This window comes from Zophobas morio, unplaced genomic scaffold, assembly GCF_036711695.1.
Source record: "Zophobas morio isolate AGI-343-1 ecotype UQ-CSIRO unplaced genomic scaffold, CSIRO_AGI_Zmor_V1 ptg000023l, whole genome shotgun sequence".
In the NCBI taxonomy this organism is placed as follows: domain Eukaryota; kingdom Metazoa; phylum Arthropoda; class Insecta; order Coleoptera; family Tenebrionidae; genus Zophobas; species Zophobas morio.
Window position 1 is genome coordinate 11,874,887 of NW_026972128.1, and position 26,731 is coordinate 11,901,617.

The 26,731-nt window shown below is 32.0% G+C and overlaps 1 protein-coding gene across 2 annotated transcripts in view; it reads right to left on the bottom strand.

The window, feature by feature from the left end:
• The window catches only part of LOC135134762 (synaptic vesicle membrane protein VAT-1 homolog-like), a 39,125-nt gene that overhangs the window by 6,239 nt on the left and 6,155 nt on the right, over positions 1-26,731 (bottom strand). For both annotated transcript variants that reach the window (XM_064063595.1, XM_064063593.1), the window contains exons 2-3: positions 14,381-14,510; positions 4,437-4,652 (exon numbers count right to left, since the gene is read on the bottom strand). In XM_064063595.1, the coding sequence (XP_063919665.1) occupies positions 4,437-4,652; positions 14,381-14,510 (346 nt within the window). The remainder of the gene's footprint in view (positions 1-4,436; positions 4,653-14,380; positions 14,511-26,731) is intronic.

Genomic DNA, 26,731 nt, shown 5'->3' on the forward strand with positions numbered 1-26,731 from the left:
TATCATTTCCTTGCCACCACGGCTTTCACAGTAATCGAATCTAACGTTATCAGATATATTTCTCGACATTTCGTATTGAAATATGATACGGGAGCCATATATGTATGTATATCCTGTTTAACATTTCGTTCCTTTCCAAGCGAAGATGTTATCTGAGAATATATTCATTATAATTTGATGACTTTAACAATGAACATTAAATTTATTATGAGAACTTCTGAAAGGATTACAAATAAATTTATTATCAGCTCACTATGAACTATAGCAAACAATGTTTCCAAGAGGCGAGATAATGTCAAACCGTGATTAAAAGGAGACATCATTGGTGGTTTATATGTTGTTTAAAAACAAAAGAGCATTAGTCATAGTTGGTAAAAGATAAATATGTGGATGCTGATGTACGTACTGTGATGAATACACATATTTATTTTAATAACAATGCCTGCTAAAAATTAAAATCCCGTGAGGGCGTCAAAACGTAGACAGGTGGATGCTGGAAAGCGGAATTTTCGTGTTCTACAAATTGTGAAAAAAAAAACCCAAATCGAATACATTAAAATTTAACTATTATAAGCTGCAAAATTTCAAAAACTGAGGGCTCTGAGCATGCTTTCAAATGTGGTGATTCGTGACCATGACGGTTAGTAATATTCCTTTTCGTCGATTGGCTTATTGACTTTGTGATATAGCTAACAACTAGATGTTGGTATTACAGTTTAAGTTAAAATTAGGCACAACAGCGTTGCGACGCTTAAGCACGTACAATCTATTATAGAGTAGTTCAAAGTTTCGTCGATACTTAAGCACTTAACAATATGTACCGATGAAGTTACAACCAGTTATTTTCCGCCAGTGTTTGCATAGAAATTTTAATTTGGCAACTCATATTGCAAGGTTTCAAACGAATAACAATTTGAATTTTTTAATTAGTAATTTGTTTCAGTTTACATTTTCATGCGTCATTTATAGAAAAAAAACTTTGCATGAAATCGAACGTAATTTGTGCTATACATTTTTTACCATACTGATAAAATAAATTCAATGATTTCAAAATCTTTGGAGACGCTATATAGATGATGCAGACTCCCGAGCACATGCTTATGTGTAATTCTGAGCTCACAAACTGATTCCACATAAGCTAACATGTTAAAAAATTCATCCGCTTATCTCAAAACCACCATACCAACCACCCTCCGAAACCTAACCTTGCAACAACACTTTTGGCAGTTAAGCTAATTTATGAATTAATACCACAAAGTAAACAATATTAACCAAACAAAGCATCCCCACGTTACACACTGCGTCACTCGTATATAAACATTTAACAACCCCTTCTCGTTGCCTACCTTTCATACCATATACGTATAGCACATAAATTACCCGCTGTAACTTTGTTTGGTCGCTTTTCATGGACTTCTTCGGGTTTAGCCAATCTTGAGTCAGACAGTGCAAATTTCAATAATTAATTCAAGATTACTACTTCTACATCAGCGAAACAATGCATCTAGAGCTTCTTGTAGCACTGTCCTTAGACAATCTGCATACAACAAAAACTTACAATTATTTAAACATGGAGCTATATCATTTACACAAATAATAAAACTAAGTGGGCCTAATTTGGATCCTTGTGTTAGTGCTACTTTCCTTACGAAAAAGTATTTTGAAATCATCTTTATTAAAAACAATAAATCCCCCTTGAAACTCGGTTTGAAAAAATCGTCTGGTAAAGACTAGTAATAGGTTTTTCCAGCCGTAATAACCCAAAGGATTTTCGTGCACTAATTTCGGGGGTGGGTTGTGACGGCGTCTTTCCATATGGTGTAGTCGGGACATCGCGGTTGTCTGGACGCGCCCCAAGCCCTAATCAATATGAATCTTAAAACGACCAGACTCGGAGACGCCGTCGCGGCGCCAGTGACACAAACGGGAAACACGCTAGTGCAAACACCCACAACCTGTTGCTGGGGACGGCGGCGGAGGCGGCGCAGCTGGTAGAATGACGCCACGTTCCCAACTCGTTAAGCGTTCAACTTGGCAAACCGAGGAAAAGTAACGAAAGGCGATCGAAGGTCCATAAAATATCTGGGGAACTATTTCGAGACGATAAAGCGGCCAAATTGTCGCAAATGCCATAAGCAATAATTTCGTTCAGTTGTAGAGGCGACAGTAATTGAGATCGTTTCCTAAACGAATAGATGTTTAACCGATTTGGCAGAATTAGTTTATTGCGCCTGTCGCGCTAAACAAGCTATTTTGACAGTCTGTTCTGTAATTTCTGAGAAAAATGATTAAATTATGTGTCTAAAGAAATCAGCAACAGACGGGAATAGATAAAAATCAGACTTATAGTTTCGTGCTCAACAAGTTCAACTGAACAAGAACTGAGGTAGTAGTGGAACTCCAAAGATGTCCACTAGGAAACATAAAGGGTAAAGTTAATTTTAAAAGAGAATTGTTTCATTACCTTTTCGTTTTAATTAAACGAACGAATAACTAGTCTAGTATATATTTTCTAAACAAAATGACGACATTGAGCTAATTTTCTTGTAATCTGTTTTCATTAACTATTAGATGACTGATTAGACTTCAATATTAATGACACGAATTGTACGCAACTGTAACCTTTATCAGAAAGTACATAGGGACACAAATTTGTACTTGACCTTTAGGGTGCGATAGAAAATACAAGCAAGCACGAAATTTGTGCTAGTACTTATGTTCGTGTTGCTAAGTAATTTGCTGAAAGATTGTTGTGCGAAGCCTAACAAACGAAAATCCCCAACTTCCTTTTTTTTCTACTCCCACGTGCATTACTTTAGATTTGAGTAATATTACGTATTCATTGAAGTGCAAATCACCGTTATTCTACCCACAAAAATAAATAATAATGTGTAAAAGCTTTTCAATTACCTATCCACGATTGAAAAACTTTTCCTGAATTTTCACATTTTTGTGTTATATTGATGGTAATTTGCACCAGAAACAATGTAGACTAGCGCGTGATCAGAAATGACTGGGTCTGTTGGTAGTACTTACGTTGAATAAAAATGTGAAATTTTCTTACCTTTATGTTGGTATGATGGAAATAATTCTGTGGATATGTCAATCGTGAGAAGCGATAAATTTAGGTTATATTTTGGATCTTGACACCTGACAACTGGAAATTATAAAAAATATCACGATACCAATTTCAACTAAAAATCCAGGATTGCCAACAGACTCAATCCTTTCTGATCACGCGGTATTTAAATGCGTAATATTCTTCGCTTTGAAATCGTAAATTAATTGTGGATCGTCCAGGATGGATAGCCCTCAAGGGTCATCGTAGATTAATTGTGGATCGTCCAGGATATCCCTCAAGGGTCTTTAAAAAAGAAAAGTTATCTTTGTTTCGTTGAACACCGGAAGAGTTACAATTTAGTTTGTGCTGTTTCTGAATAAGGAGCTCTTTGAGGATTTTTCATCTCATAATTTGTAGCCACTGCAGTAGCGATATATTGATCAACTGAGATGAAACACCCTGTATGTTTGAATTCTAAATATGGGTATCAAATATGGTTTTATTAGCATATTATCGGGTTATTTATGTAAATGTCCTTGGCATAATTTCCGAGGAAATGAATAATTTAAAATTAGAAAAAGTTTAAAGATATTGATTTTTAAAAGCAAAATTCGCAGTAAAACAAATATGTTCCCGAATAAAATAAATAAAACATTTTCCATTAAAAAATATATATCTGCCCATATTGCGAAGAGCATAACAAAAAAAATTACCAATGCAGACGTTTTTTCGTTGACGGAGAGGTAAAATGTATTCAAAAATAATTCCCAGGAATGTCATCATTTTGCTAAAAAAGCTTTACACAGTTACTCGTCAGAAAAATTTAACACTATGTCACGTTATTTAAAAAAATGACTATATAGAAACATTTGTAGAAAACGCATGCCGACAGGCCCACTAATGTAAACGTATATGTTTTCGATGATTAACTTGTTTATATTACACTTGGAAAGTAAATATTTTGAAACAATATCCTCGATAATGAAATCTACACTTGCAATTCACGTGAAAGAAAAAAGTCTGTGTACCTTCTCTAAAGAAACATTACATTAACACTCGCATAGTAACCACTTATTAAGTGAACAAAACAAAAGTTTCTTAAAAACCTCCTTACATACAATTTTCACCAGTTTATTTCATAAAAATAACTTTTTTATCGCACAATTTTAAAACTAAATTGTTATAAATGTCATAAAGATACATCGAACTTTTGAAAGTCAAATGTGAACTCGCATTCAATAAAACGCCGACATTTTATTATGCTTATATCAGAGGTAAATATGATTGAATTTTGTGATAAAAAGAATAATAAAAGTCGCATAAAAATACAAAGGGTTAGACAAAGAAAAATACAGCTCGAGCTTTATTAACTTACCACTCCACCCCCTACTGAGTGCACCAAAATAGATTTTCCCTTTGACAGTCCTGCAAGCTCGAAAAGAAGAATGTAGGCCACAGTATAATTCATTGTGATAGTAGCAGCATCCAAGTGGGAAATATCCTTAGGAAGCTTGAACACATATTTGGCGGGGACGGCCACCAGTTCAGCCCATGCTCTATATTCCGGTAATGCAACTACTTGGTCCCCTACCTGCAAACAAATAAAATAATAAAGAACAAAGAATCGACTGATTCAAAATATACAACGCAATATATTTAAATACATGCAAAGTAAAAAAGTGTCATTACTATTAAGACAATATCTATTTAAACAGAAGATACTATTTTAAATGTCATGAAGTTAATAAATATAGGTATTGTTTTGTTTTTGATATTAAATAATAATAATTGGATTTTGAAAAATATACCAAGTGATTTTGTTGTAATGATAATATTTAGTATCACCTGAACTGATGCATCATCGTTCTTAAACTGTTATATGGCTTAACATTTCCATATTTAACCGAAGTTAAAACGAGTCCTGATAAGCTGCATACGTACATTTCATATTTACGGCATATCTTGAAAATCATTTTTGAAAGTCGTTGACTTACTACATAAAGATTAAGATTACTTTTCGAGAGTCTACGACCTATAATCGTGCTATCAAGGAAGTTGATTTCAACGTCCCCTACCGTAAACTGCTACTTCCAACTAAATTTTAATATTAAACGAAAGAATCTACAAAGTTTAGATAGAACTTGACTCATTCGCAAACTGACTTAGATATTGTTGAACAAAAACTTAGTAAATATCTTTTATCTTTAGCTTGTTGAATTTCTTTTATGAATTTAGTTAATAATTATTAAATTTAATTAAGTACAATTAATTGGATACCTGTTTTTAAGATTAAGACAGATGATATTAATACAGATTATTACATGACAATGGCCACAGGCTTTTGCCGCCTTGTCGATACAAGGATTATAATCAGATTATTACAGTGTTACAATTAATTTATTCTGAGTTTGGAACGTTATATTGCAAAATAAATTTAACAACAAATCTGAATAAAAAAAAATTTGCAGTGACAATTACTTATGTCTGTATATAATTTTTCAAATGGACGTTAAAATAACCAAGTCATTTATTGTGTCACAGTACTGACAAATTATAAAATAGGACTGAAGAAAAATTCAAATTTTTAGACCGTTTTATTTGTTAGAAGAGAACTGTAGCTGAATATTGTGACTATAAATCTCGACTTTTCTTCATGTTTAATTTCTCGCCTGCCTGGTACAACAATCGACCCATAGTAAGTCTCGAGACATGCTTTCGTCTTTCACCAACAGAATTAAAATACCGTCTTTCAACTTAATCTCCTCGTCTGGAATGAATTTTTCATTCACATCACCATATACCAAACAATAATTTCGCAAACCTAGAATTCTAAACACATGCATTAAATTTCAACCTGCTTGGAAATTTACTTCAGTTTAATTTCGCAAGCGTGGGGCTGTGCTGAGCTAGTTTGCGGTTCGGTAATCCTCTTGATCAGGATCATTGATAGGAAACTAATTCAATTAAGTGCTAATCCAATTAAATCTAACATTCATTAAAATTCCCAACGAATCAAAAACCGCAGCGTCAAACGACTTTTGTTAACTAAGGGCAACGTCGATATTGGAAATTTAATGACAACAAAAACAAATAAACCCCGGATTCATTATTTATTTCTTCCTCGACCACCCAGCGCTTTTTCCCTCTAAATAAATTCCTCACGAAGCCCAACACGAAAATATTATATAAAATTGTGTAAAAGCCGGGATTTTCGGCTAGAGATAATTTAAGTTTCGGTTCGGGAATGTCTTCAGCCCTAAATCATTTATAGAGGGGCAACTGGGATTCACCCCCATTAACCCCACCACATTACTCGGATATAAAATCTAGTTCAACTTGGACGGGAGGATTTTTACGAGCATCGGTCTGCCTGGTAACAAGTTTTCTACATTCAAGGTCACTAAAATGGAAATTCAACACGCATAGCGGAAACTCGGGTCGGGGAAAACTTCAGTACTTACACCAAATGAAATCTGAGTTAAGGGTGGCCGCACTTGTAAAGAGAAAGGCGAAAAAGGAAGCGAATAATATTGAAATAATTTGTTCGGGAAAGAGAAAGACTGAAAAGGACCAACAAGTTACGACGTCAATGTCGTATTTACTGATAACATCGAATTGTTCGATTTATTGTTTTACAGAAGGAACTTTCATTTGAAAAACCTGTTAATTAAATCTGTAAATATTGTAATTACTCTTCATGATTAGTTTTTTATAAAAGTCGAGAAACGAAGTGGGCGGATTCTTGGATATCTATAAAGTTTTACAACTCAAACTTTTATAATTAGATTTACATTTTAAACACTTTGGAAAGTCGTATAATACGTGTAATACGTTTTAATTTAATAAAAATGATAGGCTGTACATTTTTGCTCAATAGACAATATTAGTTATATGCATTATAATGAAAGCAATTCTAAAAAATATGAATGCATTGATAAAGTACAAGTGTGAAGAGATATTTTGCACATTTTAGATAAGAGTTGCCTAGAAAAAATCTGACATGAAGTCAAGTTTTTGAACAGACAAGTAGACCAATTTTTATTAGCGGTTTACCATTACATCAAAAATTTTACAAAATTTCAAAGCATTCGTATTTCCAGTTTCTAAGTTACATAGTAAATGTTAATTTTGACTTTTTTCCCATTATCTGGATGGCCAAGGTAAAAAATATAGGCGGATTCATAAACCAGCAGTACTTATAGAAATATTTTTACCACATTTAAACTTAAAAATAGGATTCGGTTTTTGTATCAGTAACAAATGACATGCATATTACATACATTCTGGAACATAGTATTAAACAATAAAATGGGCATTTTATTAAATTAAATAGGTTAACTTCTCTCTTTTGGTGTTATTTTAAAAAGGTTAAATCAGTAAAACGTTGAAAACAACACATCACATTGCGTTACATAAAATCGGTTACAGTAATTTTCGATTAGTGGGTAATCACCCCACCACCAATGGGAGGAAGTCATCAATAATTTTTACTTCCCGAGCGTAAGCAAAGGAAGTATTGTAATTGAGTCCGTCGGCCGACTCTCTACTTTTGCATTTTCTCAACCCATCATGACCCCTAGAGGACGAAGAAAAAGGTCTCCCGTTTCCGTCTGTCCGTCTGTCTGCCGTCCCGGTTTTTTATTAGGCAGATAATCTCCGAAAGTACTGGGCCCACTGATGTCAAATTTTGTATTTACATTAGGTATATCATCATGGGCGCCCATAGAAACCTTTCTCAGGGGGGGCCACCCTGAAATTTTTGTAATATACTCTGTTCTTGTATATATAAATAATATAATGATATAAATCTTTACTATTATAAATATATATTTTAATCATCAACTACGTTAATCAAATCTACTCGCAAATAACCCTACAACATCATTATTCTTATTATTAACAAAACAGTGTAAAATATTAAAATTAAAAAGTTATAAAAATATAAAATTAATCAAAAGCAAATTGCTAATTTCTTTTTTCTTGGCCAAAATCGTCAATTACTCTACCAACAGATGTTTCTTCGGCATTAACTCTCTCTCTCTCTCTCAAATACTACTGTCAAGTTTTTTTATTTTTACAAAATCCTGCCAATTTTGGATTTCGTCTGATAAATTGTCAGTGGAGTAAAATTCGCCCAACCCTTTAAAGCAACTTGGTTTTAAGTTATGTACATTTTTTGGATGTAAGGAAAATAATGAGTATGATGACACTTTTGTTTCGGAAAATCATGTCGTTAAGGAAAGAATTAAATGATCCAGGTATGGAATAAAAGTGCCACAATAATTTTCTATGCTATCTGTGTTGTAGTTCGCACGCCCACTGGTGAAACGTTCTGGAGCAACCGAAATTTCCACTCGAAATCGATGGCTACTCTGAAAATCCGCCATCAGTAGTAATAAATAACACCACTTTATTTTATACTTCTTATTAGCTGATGAAGTATCATCATCAGTATTTGTAATTTTTCACTTGAAGAAATTTCAAATATCCATATTTCTTTGTTTTTAAATAAAATATTAAATTTAAAATTTAAACAGACATTTAATCAAGAGTACTTACGCTTGTATTTTGAAATAAATAAATAATAAAAAGTATAGTCAACAAAACGCCGGTTTAACAACTATTCGTCTTTACACGTCACTTCACCACAGATCAAAAGTGAAAACGGAATGAATTTTTGGACGTAAGCAATAAAATGTTTGCTCTTGTGTTGTAATAACTGTAAAAATCAAATAACGAAACAACCCATAATTCAGTACCAGTTAAAAAGGATAGATTTATGATGTTTCCAGGCAAATCTGGGCCGAACAGAGGGTTTCAAAACCAGATGGTCTAAGTTTGTCACATTTCTGTGTTTGTGTGGCCATAAAACTGAAAGTGTAGGGTATGTATCTACTCTTACAAATGTGCTGAAGTTTAACTTTGACAAATAAAAAGGAAATTGACGCAGAATCTCAGGGGGGGCCATCGCCCCCCCTGCCCCCCCCCTATGGGCGCCCATGTATATCATGTAGATGGTAAAACGCTCACCAAAATTTGTCTAATCATTCCCACCACTGTGATGACGTCACTTCAAAATTGTACATAGTAAATTGTATAAAATAACATAAAGACTATGTTAATTTATACAATTTTTACATAAACTACATGTGTAAGAATGTAGTTTATGATTCCGAATTGAGTTTTTACCCGAAACATCCAGATTTTTTGAAAAAAAATCAAAATTATTAAACATTTTGCAATTTAATTTGGAATCTACAAAACCGAATGCTTTAAAATCTTGCAGATGATTTACAGTTATGATAAGCATGATAAATTTATATTCAAAATATATTTACTTATCCCTCGAAAAAATTGATGACGTCAGCTCAAAAGTTTGCCGAATAAATCCTATCGAAAATGTACAAAATATGATGAGTCTGTGCTTGTGATTTACCTTTTCATTCATATTTTTTGGATTTGCATATACAGGGTGACTCAAAAAAATTAATGAATGCGTCAATATAATTTATTGATTAAATCAGAAACTACAAAACCAAATGCTTTGAAATCTTGGAGATGGTTGAAAGTTATCATAAGCATGGCAAATTTTTTATCAAAATGTATTTGCTCATCCCCCCTAAAAAATTGATGACGTCACCCCAAAATTTTGCTGAATAAATCCTGTCTAAAATGTACAAAATATGATGAGTCTGTCCTTGTGATTTATCATTCCATTCATATTTTTTTAATTTACATATACAGGGTGAGTCAAAAAAAATTAATGAATGCGTGAATTTATTTTATTGATTAAATCAGAAACTACAGCAGCAAATGCTTTGAAATCTTGGAGACGTTTTAAAGTTATCATAAGCATGGTAAATTTTTAAGCAAAATGTATTTGCTCACCCCCCCTAAAAAATTAATGACGTCACTCCAAAATGTTGCTGAATAAATCCTATCTAAAATGTATAAAATATGATGAGGCTGAACTTGTGATTTATCAATCCATTAATATGTTTTGGATTTGCGTATACAGGGTGACTCAAAAAAAAAAGTACTTCAGGAGCGAGGGAAGTTCTGTCGAAACAACTTTCGGCCAATTTTTTTGATATTACAGAATAAGATACTTCTGCAGTTATGATGCGTGAATCAGTGTTAAGTTTTTAACCTAGACATCCATATTTTTGAAAAAAAAATCAAAATTTTATAATAACATTTTGAAATTAAACTTCGAAACATATATTTATTTTAACTTATATCATATATCATAAAAAAAACATTCACAAAATCAAAACTTATAATTTTTCGAAAAATCTGGATTTAGTTACCTTGGACACTCTTTCAGTTTTGTAATTTTCTTTAATTGTTTCGTTTTTCATTTTCCAATATTTCCGTGTCATAATTTTTCGTTTTTGCAACTTTAATTTTTTTAATTATTCTATTTTTCGACTTCCAAATTTTTCAGTTTTTCGTTTCTTCCATTTTTCGATTTGCAATTTTTCGGTATTGCAGTTTTTCTTTTTTAAATCTTTCAGTTCTTAATTTTTAATTTTTCGTTTCCCCAATTTTTCAAGTTCTTGACTTTTATTTTTCTTTTCAACGATTGTTTGTTTTCATTTGTTGGATTTTAAATCACATTTTTTGCGTTTTTTCGTTCCCTTAATTTGTTCAATATTTCTTTCGTTTTTATAATTCTTCAAATTTTCAGTCTTTGATTTTTTGATTTTTCAATTCCTCGATTTTCCAGTTTTTCAATTTTGCAATTTCTAGATTTCTCAATTAACCAATTTTCCGATTTTTTTTTAATTTTCAATATCCCGATTTTGCAATATTTCGTTTTTTCGTTTTTACAATTTTGCAATTTTTCCATTTTTTTTATTTGAAAAGTTGAAAAATTGCAAATCGAAGAACTGGAGAAACGAAAAATCCAAAAATTGAAAAACTAAAAATTCAGAAAATCGAAAAAATTAATGAATCGAAAAATTGGAAAGAAGAAAAAACGAGTTTAGTCGAAAAATTTGCAAACCCAAAAATTGCACAATTGAAAAATTATAGAATCGTCAAAATTATAAAGTCGAAAAACTGTTAACAAAGAAATCGATCGAAAAATTGAAAATTTGAAAAATCGAATGATCTTTTTTTTAAATCCCATAAACGAAAAATTAAAAAATTCTAAAATCGGAAAATGGAAAAAGTGGAAATTTTTAAAAATTATAATTATTATACGTATTTAAAATCAAAACTAGAAAAATTGTGAATCAAAAATTGAAGAAACAAAAAATTATAAAACTGAAACAATGAAGAATCGAAGAACAGAAAACAATTAAAAAATTACAAAACCGAAACGAAAAACTGCAAAGTTGAGAAACTCAAATCGGAAAATTGCAAAGTCCAAAAATTCAAAAATTCGAAAGTTGGAAAATTAAAAAACTGAAAAAATTGAACTTGAAACCTCGAAAAATTGCAAATCGAAAAACTAAAAAACCAAAAAAAAAAAGGAAAAATTGAAGAAAGAACTGGAGAAACGAAAAATTCAAAAATTGAAAATCTAAAAATTCAGAAAATCGAAAAAATTAATAAACTGAAAAATTGGAAAGACGAAAAAACGAGTTTATTCGAAAAATTAGCAAACCCAAAAATTGTACAATTGAAAAATTGTAGAATCGTCAAAATTGTAAAGTAGAAAAACTGTTAACATTTAAAACCATCGAAAAATTGAAAATTTGAAAAATCGAATACTTGAAAGTTTTTTAAATCCAATAATTGAAAAATTAAAAAATTCTAAAATCGAAAAATGGAAAAAGTGAAAATTTTTAAAAATTATAATTATACATATTTAAAATCAAAACTGGAAAAATTGTGAATCAAAAATTGAAGAAACAAAAAATTATAAAACTGAAATAATGAAGAATCGAAGAACTGAAAAAAAATAAAAAATTACAAAACCGAAAAGAAAAACTGCAAACTTGAAAAACTCAAATCGGAAAATTATAAAATCTAAAAATTCGAAAGTTGGAAAATTAAAAAACTGAAAAGATCAAACTTGAAAACTCGAAAAATTGCAAATCGAAAAACTAAAGAACCAAAAAAAAGGAAAAATTGAAGAAAGAACTGGAGAAACGAAAAATCGAAAAACTAAAAATTCAGAAAATCGAAAAAATTAATGAATCGATAAACTGGAAAGAAGAAAAAACGTGTTTAATCGGAAAATTAGCAAACCCAAAAATTGTACAATTGAAAAATTATAAAATCGTCTCAGTTGTAAAATCGAAAAACTGTAACACTCAAAAATCGAAAAATTGAATAAATGAAAAAATTTTAAAATCCAATAATTGAAAAATGGAATAAATGAAATCATTGAAAAAAAAAAGAAATTAAAAAACCGAAACGAAATACTGCAAACTTGAGAAACTCAAATCGGAAAATTAAAGAACTGAAAAAACCAAAAAAGCTGCAGGGGTGTTTTTCCACCACTGACTTTTGCTTTATAACGGTTATCAGAAAACGAATCGCAATTTTTTTATAATCATTCAAAGATTCGGCTGCATTTCAGAGGTGAGAGAAGTTCTGAATTTTTTAACAGTAGAAACCTTAGCGAAAAACGTATGTGTTTTATTAATACGTAATGTCTATAATTAACATTTCCGCTATGTCAACTCTTATCGATCAAATTTTAGGTTTATTGTAAACATACTTCACAATGTTTAGAAAAAGTCAAAGCCAACTTGATGACTTTTTTAATTGAAAACCCAATATCTTTACTAGGCTGTTATATTTTACTCGTCGTTACTTACTATTCGAATTACAAGTATCACAACGAACGTGGGAGTAATTGTGAAACATTTTACAGTTGATGGTTATGCACAATAGTATTGACTTTAGAAAAAAAATCGTACACAACAAAAATTAATGTCTTTTTCACCTATACAGGCATTACATATTTTCACGTGCCTAGTAGCTTTGAAAGTTTTTATAATTCCTATACATTGGTGCCACAGTCAACTGGTTCAACAAAGTTACTTTCTTCTATTATTCAGGAGACAAACACGAATCCTAGGTAAACCCTAATTTAGATTATTTTGGAATCAATATAGTGTTGAATACAGTATGCAAATCAAAACACAATATATATTTAAGTTGATGTAGATTTAGTAGGTGTCACCCTTTGATCCATTTAACCCGTTAATTTCATTATGACAAACTAACAATAACATTATCATCAGTAACTTACTTCGGGTATTAATTTCGCCAAACTGAAGGAGGACTGCATATGACAAAAATTATAACACTGTAGTAATTTTATAAATAATTATAGTTGTTGTTTCAACGTACATAGACACCAACGCTAAAATAAAAAAAATCTTCCAATTAGCACAGTTAAAAGTTATTTCCGATTACTCGATCTCATACAACAGTTCTTAGTCTGCGAATTTTACCAAATTGTGAAAGTTTCACATCCCGAATCGATCGGATATTGCTATGACATCGAGTGCAATTATAACCCCACTTTTATCTATGATTGACTTATAAACAACAGAAAATTGTATTTTCGTTCTGTTGGTCTGGAAACTTTTGTTCCATTTTCACTAACGTATTTGTTTTAGTGCTGCTTTTAAATTGTTGGGTTAATTGAAACTCGTAAATAGAATTAACAAAACGACGCCTTCAATGAGCACGTTTAGATCCTTTGATTTTATAGCAGTTGTTTGTACCTTCTTTTTCGTCTGACTATTACATTTGCATTCATCTAGATAAACATTTGCGACTGTTGTGCATGTGTGGTGACGTATTGCAACAAATGTAATGATATTACAGACCAGGATTTTAATAGTCTATTTGATTTTCTCTTAATTGTGCGATTCAAATGCATGCACTAATTTGCCAGTAATTCTGCAGCCGTATTTATAACAACTAGTGCACACAATGTGATCAAATCGAGTTTACGAAAATGCCGCACTGGAAGTACCTCTTTCCACAAACCAATCGATAATTAATTATAACACATTGTATGTTATTATGTTCGCAAAATGATTAACATGGGCGTCAGCATGTTTTACATGCACTGGAAACTAATACATTATTTACATTATATTGAAAATCAATAACGTTAAGTTAAAACTCCAAGCTGTCCAGAACGCAAAGCCGTGTAAATTATCTCTCCGAAAAGCTTTTTCCACTTTGACGTGAGAATAAATCAACTCGTTAAAATTCATTAGTACATTGAACTATCACATTAAAAAATGGGAACTAATTACTCGGTCTGCTTATAGAGAGTTCTCAGACCAAACAATCGCTGTTATTATCAAAAAATGTGCAAAATACATCTGAATCACTTACCGAAAAGCCTTCGACACCTTCACCCACTTGTTCTATCTCCCCTGCACACTCAAAACCAAGAATGAATGGGCATTTTGGTGGTGAATCAATGGCTCCTTGACGCACCATCAAGTCTTGGAAGTTGAGACCGCTGAAACGAAAATAATAGATTCCATTATAATGGTTAAAGTTCATCAAACTTTAGATTGCGCGAAACGGATTCAATTAAAACTAGAAATAAATAAAAACGAAGCGTTATGGACCATTTGGCGTATTATCAAGAACGAGCGTTATGAAATCTAATTTACAGACAAATTCCAGTGCATTTACTGCAATCTTCCACATTTCCGACTGTTATGAAAATAATCTATTTTTCATTTGGAGAGCGCCCGGCTGCAACTGAGCTGCACTATGGTATATGTAATCAAAGTATATTATGGAGCAAACAACATAGTACATAAATGTAGCATACTAGTTACAGCAACTGCATTCAGTAACGATTACGAATAAATGCAATTTTTTACAATTTTTGTTGCGTCAAAACCGTTGTATGGAATAACATGATAAATATTGCTGCATGATACAGCTGCATGCGCAAAATATACCGTTGATTATACATAGATCATAAATAGAAATTAAATCCGCAATGCCTTGTTATTATTTATTTTTGAATACAGTAAAATAATAGTAAGTGATTTCTTTCTATTGGTAAAAATATTGGTACATGTAACGGATAATAATCAGTGGTCTTTTTGTGATGCTTGATTGTCGAGCGCCAACTAGACGACGATTTTTATGTCACACCGTACTCTAGTAGTGTATTATGTGTACACAGGGTGGTGATAAAGGAACGTACGAAACGCACTAATGATAAATATGTACTTCCACAAAGATAACTACAAGATGTAAAAACGGCGTCATGAGACATATTGGAGGGTTCATTTTCCATGAATTAGACTACTTATTTCTGATATAACGGCGACGATATGATATCTTCCAACAATTTTAAAAGTGGGGTCATATCATTTCTCTGTTACCAATTTTAACTTTCAAATCTTACGTATCGTTCAGATTTTCGTATTTGCAGCATCATTGCAAACAAAATTCTCTTTAAAATATGTTTAGTAACATCAAAATATTTTTAAGCACTGCCAACAACATTATTTTAAAAATAAATTTCATGCCTTACTAGACGATTTTTTTTATCGTATAGTATCACTGTAGATAGGTACACGGTAATACTAATAATTACTGTATTTCCAAGTTTTTGAGAAAATAGGGTGAACCGTTCTTGATTTGATTAATAAAATAAACTGCCTGATTCATTAATTTCTTTGAGTCACCCTGTAAAGCAATTCTAAAAAATATAAATGCATTGATAAACCACAAATTTGCATTTTTAGTAGAATTTATCAAAATTTTTGCACAATTTATCCAGTCTAGCACAATTTTGAGATGATGTCATCATATTATTGAAGGGGATGATCAGACAAATTTTTGTTGTGTTTGACCATCTGCGCGATATTCTTAAAATATATATAAACTTCACATCAATCATGTCAGTAGTTTCGGTGATTGTATAATAAAATCGGCAACAGACCATGGACGACAGACGACAGAGAGACAGACGGAAACGAGAGACCACTTTCTTATATTATAGGGGTTGTGAAACGCCGAGAAATCAAGAAAGTAGCCAAATGGATTCTATTATATTTACAATACTTTCCTAACTTACGCTCCTAATTTCCAAACGTAGTGTAGCAGGGTTATTTTGGTTAAATTTTTATTTCCTGTTTTCTTGACATTCCCCAGTTTATCGAGTACGAAAATGTCGAGTTTTATGCCCGCGCAAGGCGACAGTTGATGGAATCACAAATTGTTTCAAATATAATAAAACAAATATTTTCCGAAACTATTAAACTGTGAATTTTTGAATGTATTTTGAATCTATTGTATAAATGGTAAAACTCTAGCCATTTTTTTTCTGTTATCCTCACCAAGAATCGCATAATCTCATTGTAAAATTTTGCTTAGAATTTATATTGTGATTTCAAAACTTTTTGTGGTTAGTATTTTTAAAATCTTGTCTATTTAAAACTGTGTAATATTGATTTGCACCGATGTTAAAAATTAGTGTGTATAAACTTCTATCGCATTTTTCTTTGTGTACACAAAAATTTCATGTGTTTTTGTTGCAGTGGGTTCGTAAATAAGAAGAATGGATTCGCTAAACTGTGGCAGAAGAAGAAGAAGCCTGAAATTTACAATTTTGCACTAATTTTAAATTGGGTATTGTTTTTATTTTAAACATTTTTACTTCTTGAGCGTAAGCTAAATAAATCTGACGAACTGCTACTTTCACATTTTCTCGACGTTTAATGACCCCTAGAGCAGAAAAAAAGTAATCTCCCGTTTCCGTCTGTCTGTCTATCTCTCTGTCTGGCGTCTGTATCCATTTTTATTAGACAAGTAATCTCCGAAATTACTGGACGGATTGTTGCCAAATTTTGAACGCATATTAGGAATATCAAGTAGATGGTAAAACACTAACCAAAATTTTTCTAATCATCCCCACCAACAACGTCATGACAACCCCTCAAAATGTTTCATAGTAAGTAGGGTTTCAATTTTATAAAATAATTTACTCCTGTACTTGTTCATTATGAATCCGTCTTCAGATTTTTCCCAGAGTATTCAAATTTTTGCAAAAAAAATCGAAATTATACCGCAAAAGAAAGAACACTACAACAGTGCCTAGTAAAATTTTACAACTGCTACTTTGAGAAATTGTTGGACAATGCAAGGGGATAATGACGCCAATAAAAAGAGAAGGGTTGCATTGAATTTGTGGTTTATGGTTTTGTGTCCAACCTTCATGGTTAACTTTGAAACACCAATGAAATTTTACTAGGTACTGTTGTAGCGTTCTTTCTACATAAGCGAAGAGCTTTGAAGGTTGGTGTTTCAAACATGTAACGCGAAAATTGTTTACGCTTCGAATATCGCATAGAATTTTTTGTTTTATGTTATTACTGCTATTATCTATTTATTAATTTTTTTTGTTGATCAAATCTCAAGAACAGTACACTCCAGTGTTTTATTATTAATATTACACAGCACGTCGGAATAGGCCGACGTGTCCTTGCTGAAATAATGTTAATCGAAACATTCTCAAATGGGAAAACTCCCTATACAGGCCCAATTGTGTATCAAAATGTGTTAAAATTCAAAGGTTGTTAAAAATAAACAGCCAATCAGATTTACGAATTTAACTCGTTACTGTGGAAATAAATTTGCAATAAGGAATTGCATCTATAGACTCTACCTTCATCAACGCGTTCATATTTTGGGGCAATTGTTCGTTTCCTGTCTTGGTCACTTTAGACGAAATATACACAAGTGTGTTTGTGTAACATAATGAGCTCGAATGCGAAGTGGCAGGGTATGGGTAATTAAAGTATAATACATCAATCAATTCAGAAAAACAAGTTCTACAAAAATCTGAAAAAAAATGAATAGAGTATCATTAAAAAAAAGTTGGGAATCTTGGACAAAAAAAAATTCTAGAATGTCAAAACACATTTATAGGATGTCATTTGCTTTTTACACTATTACTGCTATTACTTATCTATTATATTTGTTTTAATGTATACAGGTTGTCATAAATAAATGTTCGGAAAATCAGTTTTTTTATTTTTCAAAGTAACGGCATTTGTTGGGCTATACTTCAGCGAAATAAACTTCTACCAATTTTTAATGAATGTGAAACCTTCTCGGGAGCACCAGATGTATTTTTTTAAGAATGTGAAACCCTCTTGGGAGACCCAAATGTCTTTTTTTCAATATGTAAAACCTTCTCGGGGGACCAAATGTATTTTTTCAAGAATGTGAAACATTTTCGGGGGTCCCAAATGTCTTTTTTAAAAATGAAAAACCTTACCAAGGGCCCAAATGCCTTTTTTTTTAATGTGGAACCTTCATGGGGGTCCCAATTGTTTTTTTAAAGTGTAAAACCTTCTCGGGGGGCCCAAATGGTTTTTTTTAGAATGTGAAATCCTCTTTAAAAAAATAGATTTTGTTATAACGTCTATAAAGTAAAAACCAGCGGTGTAAATAACACCCACGCAGCCCCTGCGCCGTAGGGATGCAAATTGTGAGGGATTGTGCAAATTGCACAAGTACGGACAACGTAGAATACATATGCTAAAGCAGATAACCAACGGAAAAAATGGCCTCTCAGCATTAATAAACTTTAGCTTCGAGTGTTTGTTTATACACGTAGCCCCAAAACAGAAGACTAAAATTATTAATGAAGCCATAAACGGGAGACTACTTTTTTCGTACGCTAGGTGTCATGAAACATCGAGAACGCTAGAAAGTACAACTTAAGTTTGTGAAAAGACAAGTATCCTGCATACAAATAAATTTGAAGTTTTTATATTACACTAGTATTGATGCTGACTGTGGAACATCGATTAAAATTAATTTTTTATTATAGTTTTATTATTCTATTATTGTTCTAGAAACACAAGTGTTCGGAAATCTTATAATGTCAAGGCCGGGGAGCTTAAACCATGTGGATGCGTTCATTTTCCAAATAAAAGGGCACCTTAACATGTTAATGTTTTATTCAAACTAAAATGTTTATGAAAAATTGATAAACAAATCTTTACTGAACATGCAAGCAAAACTGATTGTACTTCAGAAACAAAGAAACCTCTCTCTGAATAACTTTAGGTGGATGTTTTACAGTAGCGCTCTTTCAACTCTTCAAACACAAATATTTGAAGTAATACAAGCCACAACACACATGATTAGAAACCGCAACGAAATACGAGTAAGTACTTCCGAAAGTCGGCGGCAAAAAGTAACTTGGAGTCCTCTTCAAAATGTCTCTTTAACATTGAGAGGTTTCGTCAATTTATAAGAAGGTTGAAAATCGAAACCACATATCCGGATTAACCGCTCGTTCAGCGTAAGTGACTGTGCAAAAAAAATCCCCAAAGCTCTCCAAATACAATCCGGACCCCTTTCTTTATCAGCAGTGATTTATTTTGACGCTGAGTAACTCATAATACTAATCAGTAAAGCACTGCGGGGAACCCACACTAACAATAAAATTGGAAGGCGCCCAAATCTAACAAGTTGTCCATAAAACTCATCTTTGTCTCAATGTGTTGTGACTAATACACAGAAACAAATAAATCTACTCCATCGGAAGTTTTCTTGAATCACTAAAAGATGATAAAGCTTGAGAAGGGAATTTTTTATTGTGGGAAATTAATATCAGTAATGACTTGAACACGTTGAAACCGCTAACTGGACAATAATTCTTCGAAATAATAGTCTAGGAGAGAAAATAATCTAATATCGAGTGCCAGTGTGATAAATTACAACATCCGGTCACGCCACGATTAAGAACAAACAAGAGGGGTTCATTACAAAGAAATGCTTTTTATTACAAGTTGAAAAAAGCCGGGGGGCATAAAATAACCGAAACTGATTACAAACCATCATTTTAATGGGACACAAGATTTATATTGCGCACATGTTGCCTATTTTTTCTTAATTATTATTATTGTTTATACTAAGTAACAAATTACAAGCTATTTGTGAAGCGCGTACACAAACCGTTTAATAATATAAACAATTTGAGTGACGTTGATAACTCTAAAAATAAAACTGTCTTTTACTTATATAGTAAATTAACAACAGCTTAACACAAAAATGCCAGACATTTCCTGTTTGCGAGACGAATGTTCGTAATTTTCTTCGCCCTTACCAGCCACCACCCACTGTATTGACCAAATCGATACACGAGTAAATAAAATGAACAATGGTCATGCGACCGTCAATGTCTGACAGCTGTCGTTATGGCACTTTGATAAATCGGAAATCGATAAAGCGCAATTTTCGAACTAAGACCCCCACAAGGTGTGAATTTACAAATACAAATCAAATTCAAGTTGATATCATTATTCTCAATTAAAGCTCAGTTTTGAGAATGATTCATCCCTTAATCAACTATGATTCAAAGCGTTTTCGTAACGATGAAACCCAGACGAATTCCACCCCTTGGTAGAGAAGGCAAAGGCCATTACCAGAATTAATAACTATGAAGAGTAATTGCTTTTTTAATGACAGTAATTAATAATCTGCCAACATGTTTTACTTGCGATTACTCCTCGGTTCTTTGCTAAAACGCATTGTGCATTAGAACATGGCGCCACTCAGACCGGAAGTGCATTTACCCCTTGCATACGGCAAACGGAAGGGTAAAAATAGAAAATGCAACATGGTAAAAACCCGCTGTGTTACGGTTACCATACAGAAACGTTGATGGAAGATTTATTGGGTGCTGAGAGGCCGTGAAACGCTGAGGGAGGCTGATACCTGGGTATATTTTCCATGTCACGTATTAGATACTTCTACAAACGGTATGTGACATCCTTCGCGTGTAAAAGATCTAACGCCGAGTTCTAAATTCGACGAAGCAAAATGTCTATAAAATTTCGATTTATTTCGTTCTATGTATTGTGAACACGCAGAGCGTAAAATCAATCAATAAATTTATGATAACATGTTGGTATTGTTGGTGCTTGACTAAAGGTTGTAAAATAAAAATGTTCCATATATCTATATTACAGTTCTATAAATGACAAGACTTCTTTAAAGCTGACTATAAAATTGTAACGTGAATCAAGATTTATTTACGATTGTCAGAAGGTTTCATTCATAATTGAATTGTATCAATGTTAATGCGTGTTTCAGATAAAACGAAAATAGAAGAACTATAAATTCTGTAGCACAAGATGTAGGAAGTTTTGCCTACGCTGTTTTGGAGGACGCGAATTTAATTGTGGTGGTTATAGATTCATTGACTCAGTTCTTAAATTAAGTGATTATTTGATACTAAAGATAGTTTACTAACTGTAATTATAACAATAACAAATCAGGAATTTTTTTATTGTCAACATTTTTAAAATTCTAATCAATAATCAGTTGAATGTTAACTACGATATACAATTTAAGTAAGTTCTAAGTACTCTTTTAAAACGCAAACCAAAAAGATAAAGCCTCTATTTAAAACAAATATTGATGAAGATATCACATTCTTAGAATCAGGAAAATTGTTCACATTTGTTCTTCAAAAGTAATACGTGTGAAAACAAAAATGTGTTTTACCAGATTTGATTGATTTAGGACTTTTGTCTGAAAATGGTTGAACCCATTGGTATGTTTGTGGCATCGGACACCTAATTAAAAGAATATCGATAATGTCAGCAACTTCGACGGCCGCAGCCACAGAGTGTAATTTGTTCTTAAAATATAGCTCGCAAAATCGTGTTCCATCTGTCTGAACGTTTTTTGTCAAATCTTACTATTGATTTTTTTAATACATTGCATTATATACAAAAAAAACACTGCACTATTTTCTTCAAATTTTATTATTAAAAAAATCATGCTACTACAATTAAGGTTTGTTTCATTACTGTAATAATTAAAGAACGCATTGGATGGGTTAAACTAATGGTCTCTAAAACATATTCTGGGCTAGCTAATATGCTCATCAGTCAAACCATAATGAAACCAAAGATACTAAGCAGAGACTCAAAGAGCAGACAAGACAAAAAATTTTAACATAAAAATATAACATTTTCAATATAAAGAAGAACTTTTTCGGCCAATCTGAAGTTTGAGGTATAGGTAACGTTTTTAACAGAAAAAATATTGGTAATATAAGTGGTTTTGAGGTTAGAAAATCATTTTTTGACGATCAATATAAAAAGAGCTACTTTAAGACTCGATTTGCGGCCGTAAAGTGTTACTTTTTCGGACTGAACTGTCAAAATTACTTTTTTGGACTGAAGTGTCATATTATTCGAACTTTATTCGAAGTCCTTGTGTGTTTACTTTACATTTAGCACTTTCAGCCAGCAAAGTTCTTCTTATATCGTATCAAATTACCTTAACAATAAGATGAGATATCGATTTGTCACCATTAGCAAGAAGCAAGAGGGACTGAATATTTTAATCATTTATTCTCTTAATTCAAGGCAAATTAAACTTCCGATTTTGTAGCAAATCCTTCGGGGTTTTGGTCCAACAAAAAAAGCAACAGTTTTCTAACCTCAAAAATGTAAATATCTGCATACTAACGAAACAAATTTTATTAAGTATTAATGTTAAATTATTATTCAATATTGCTGCATTTGTAAATTTTGTGTTGTTTTTCAATAAAATAATGTTTCATGATTATTTTTTCAAATTTAACTACGAACAACTATTTTGTTGTTGGAGAAAAAATCATGCAGATCTGATAAAAACCAAAATGCTACTTTGCTCTTCTACTAAGAAAGAAATTGGTACGTCATGTTTCATAATGATATTCAGGAAAGGTGGAGTTTAAATAACGGCGCTTTTGGCTTTTTCATTAAAAAAATGTTGGTCAAAAACACAAGGCCAAGGACGCAAAAGTAAATTTTCGAAATCCGAGTTTAAAAAAATGACAACTCATTAGCCCAAAAAAAGTGACAAGTACGTCCAAAAAAGTACTTTTAACATTTCAGTACAAGAAGTGACAATTCATGAACGTGACTGAACATAAAATGACCAAATTTGTAAAGGTTGTCTGAAAAATTATTTCAGTTTTAATTATGTTAGGTAGACCAGTAGGTTTTGTCCATATGAAACACATTTAATTAATTTAATAATAATTAACGAAAATGAACTTTAAAACTGAAAGTAACCATAAATTTAAAATGAAAAATCATAGTGCTGTCATAAACAGCCGAAAATACCTTTGAAGTACGGTTGAAAGCCGAATTAAAAAGGAAATTGAAACTGTATCTTAGTACATATGTAGTTACGAATATCAAAAAAAGAATTGATATTCATAAAGTATATAGCCGAAAATATTGGTATAACGTTCTTTAGATAGAATTTTCCTTGTCCCTAAAGTAGAGTCGAATCAATAGAACTTCTACGAAAAATAAAAAAAAAATTTGCGAATTTATTTTTTTTTATAACCCCTGTAATAACGATATCTCTGGACTGTTAAAAAACAAGTGAAAAAGCTATCCAATGATATAGATAACATCCCCGCAGCTCCTCCGCCGCGGGAGCACAAATTTCAAGAGGGTGCGGTATGCACAAGTGAAGCCCATAACCAATGGGAAAATGTATTCTCATTACATGCTTAACTTCCAGTGATTATGTTTATACTTCGAAAGAATTCGACTATTCAGCATGTGCAAATGACCAGCATCAGTGAAGGCAAATCAAAAGTATGCAGTAGTGTTAAAATAAAATGAAATTTGATTGATTTTGTCTGCTCAAAACAGAAGAGAGGACTAATTTATTGAATTAACCTACAATGGAGCAATACGGTCCCAGTATTATTTTGAATGAGTTTTATTATGATAATTATTATTTTATTACTATTAAATGTATGCAGACCCGACATTATTGTATTCCTACATTTTCCAGAAAAAGGGGTGAATTGTTTGGATTTGATCAATAAAAATAAACTGGAAATGTCGGGGGATTGATTTCGAACCCAGGACTTTCATTTACAAACCGGACGCTCGATCACCTGCTCCACGAACCCCGCTTGTAGAATGCGTATTATGTATCTGAAGTAGAAGAATTAAATAATTAAAGCATAACAATAATTGTAAAGAAACTCAAGGTGGATTTATAAACCACAAGTACAGAAGAACATTGTTTTATGAAATTTAAATATGTTTTACTAAGCAAAATGTAGAGCTGACGTCCTTTGACAACAATCAGGAGTTTGGAAAATTATCTGTTTAATAAAAGCCGACACAAACAGACGGAACCGGGAGACCTATTTTTTCCTACTCTAGAGGTCATGAAACGTCTCGGAAACATGAAACTAGTCATGGATGGACCCTATTACAATACTTCTTAGCTTACGTTCGGAAAGTAAAAAACAAGCGACATATTTTATAAACTGTTATTTTAACAGTTTCTTAAAACTAGACAACTTGGCATTAAAAAAAATAACTTTCTGTTCAACACACTAGTAGATAATATTTAACAGAACTGAGAATAGCACTGTGGAATATCACATCAAGAGTAGATTAAAACCTAATCCCAAATATTAATTGTCACTCATGGTTCATGGTCAACAAAAATTATAACATCGATGTAAATACACTGAATTAAAACGGTTTTTTATTAGATTGATTTTACCGCATTTTTTACATTTCTCCAATATTTTTACTCTTACAACAGTATTATAAGCAACATTATTTAATATGTGTATCTCTTCTAGATCTACCCTCGGAGTGGATTTGTGGTATAAAATAATATTTATCTGTGCAACCACTGTTTACACATGAGCAAAACGTGCAAATTGAAAACATCTTTTATCAATGTTTCCCAATTAACAACATTCCTATATAATATTTGTATTATTCCATTAATTAACAAATACAAATCCATTTTTTGATTAAGTCAGTAATTAGCATTAATTGTCTAATGAATGAACGAATGAATAATTCCCCACAACTACTAGCCATTCCACTACCGCCTTTTTCATATACGGGATGCGAAATTCGAATTTGTTTCACACAAGATTAAAAAAGATAAAAGTCTTTTAATGCAAAAATTCTTATCAAGATAAATCCTTAAGTAAAGCAATAAAAATATCAGCGGAAATGAAAGCCAAGTTGAAAACTTATTTATTCAGGATTATAAGAAAAAACGAACAAAGATTAAAGAGACGCTGCGGTCGTTGTCATCTGCATGTCTATGTACGCTCATTATTACCAAACTCCAATCCCGAACCTCGTCTAAACTAAAGAAAATGAAAAGCTGTCTGTTTAATACCGGTTCATCAGTAAAATTCCAACGTAGAAGAATTGTAAATATTTACAAAAAATTTGATTATCCTATATTTAAATAACTGTCAACAATAATCTACATTTATATATATTTAAAGTGTAACAAGCCACAATATAGTTTGCCAATACTCGTATAGTACAAGAGAAAACTATCCACGTACCAGGCGGTTTCAAGAGGATTATTTTATGCGAAAAAGATAAACCAACAACGTTCATTATTTACATAACTCCCCAATAAATTTCCTCCGGTTTATGTTAAAGTCAATATAGTAGCAATTTACTTGTTCGGAATTTGTCGCATTTAAAGCGAATTTATTGTCCGTTAAATTTGAAGTTGAATACCAGCAAGATGTCTTATACTCGTCGGTATGCAAGCCTGTTCATTACATCAAATTAATTAAATGATAATGACCAACAGAGCCAAAGTTATTCCTATAAATGAAACGAGTCAACTCAAGAACTAGTGCTAATATAATTTAACTCACTGTGCGAATGTGAGAAGGAAATGTTCAAAAAAATATGAGAAAATTCACTAGTGGTGAAAGAAAATCCGCCATTTATTATTTACATCGAATGTCTTTGGGCTTTTCTCTTCACAAGAGTTATTTTTCGGTAGACGTTACAGCAGCCCGAAGATAATTCCTGCAAGGGAAAGTTAACAACAGGGGAGGATTATTAAATTACAAGTATAGGTAAACAGGGTGACGTTACACATATGAAATGAAATTTATTGAATAATATTTTGAGATGCGAAACCTGGCGTTCGTATTCTACCCCCAATAAAACGCCAAATATATGTGAAATAAGACATTCATTAAAATTATTCCATTACAATACCACAGTGCCAAAAGTCAATACCATAGAACGGCATGTGATAATAACATATCAGCATTTATAAATTTTGAAATGATAACAATCAAAAGGGAATCATTCATCCATATTTTTGTCGCTAAAAATAATCTGTGAAATATGGCACAAACAGAATTGGTATCATTTACTACCCACGTGCGAATAAATGATCCGAAGAGATATTGTTGTTCCAGACGACTGAATTATGTCTGATATTTACAGAGGGCATTATTTAACCAAAGTAAGTTGTGCACATGATGGTTCGAAAAGCAGATTACCAAATACCAGACTACTGATTACAATTTTAATTAAAACCCTCTGCCGATAGCTGACTCAAGAAAAGAATTCACCGTGGTAATCTTCATAGATGCTTTGGTTGTAAATATGATACAAAATAGTGCAGTTACAATCAAACCCATTAAAAGCTTTAAAAGGAATAATGTTGATAACGAAGATCGACACACTCACAATATAACTAACGTCAAATGTCCTCTGTCTAAGAATAAAATTAATCAACTACCGGAGCAACAATCTTGTTGCTTGAATAAAGTAGAACAATTTCCGGTTGAATGATTCACTTACTGCTATATCAGAACGTAAATGAAAATGACCAATATCTTATTCACAGCTAGTAGAAGCCTGGCTAAAGATA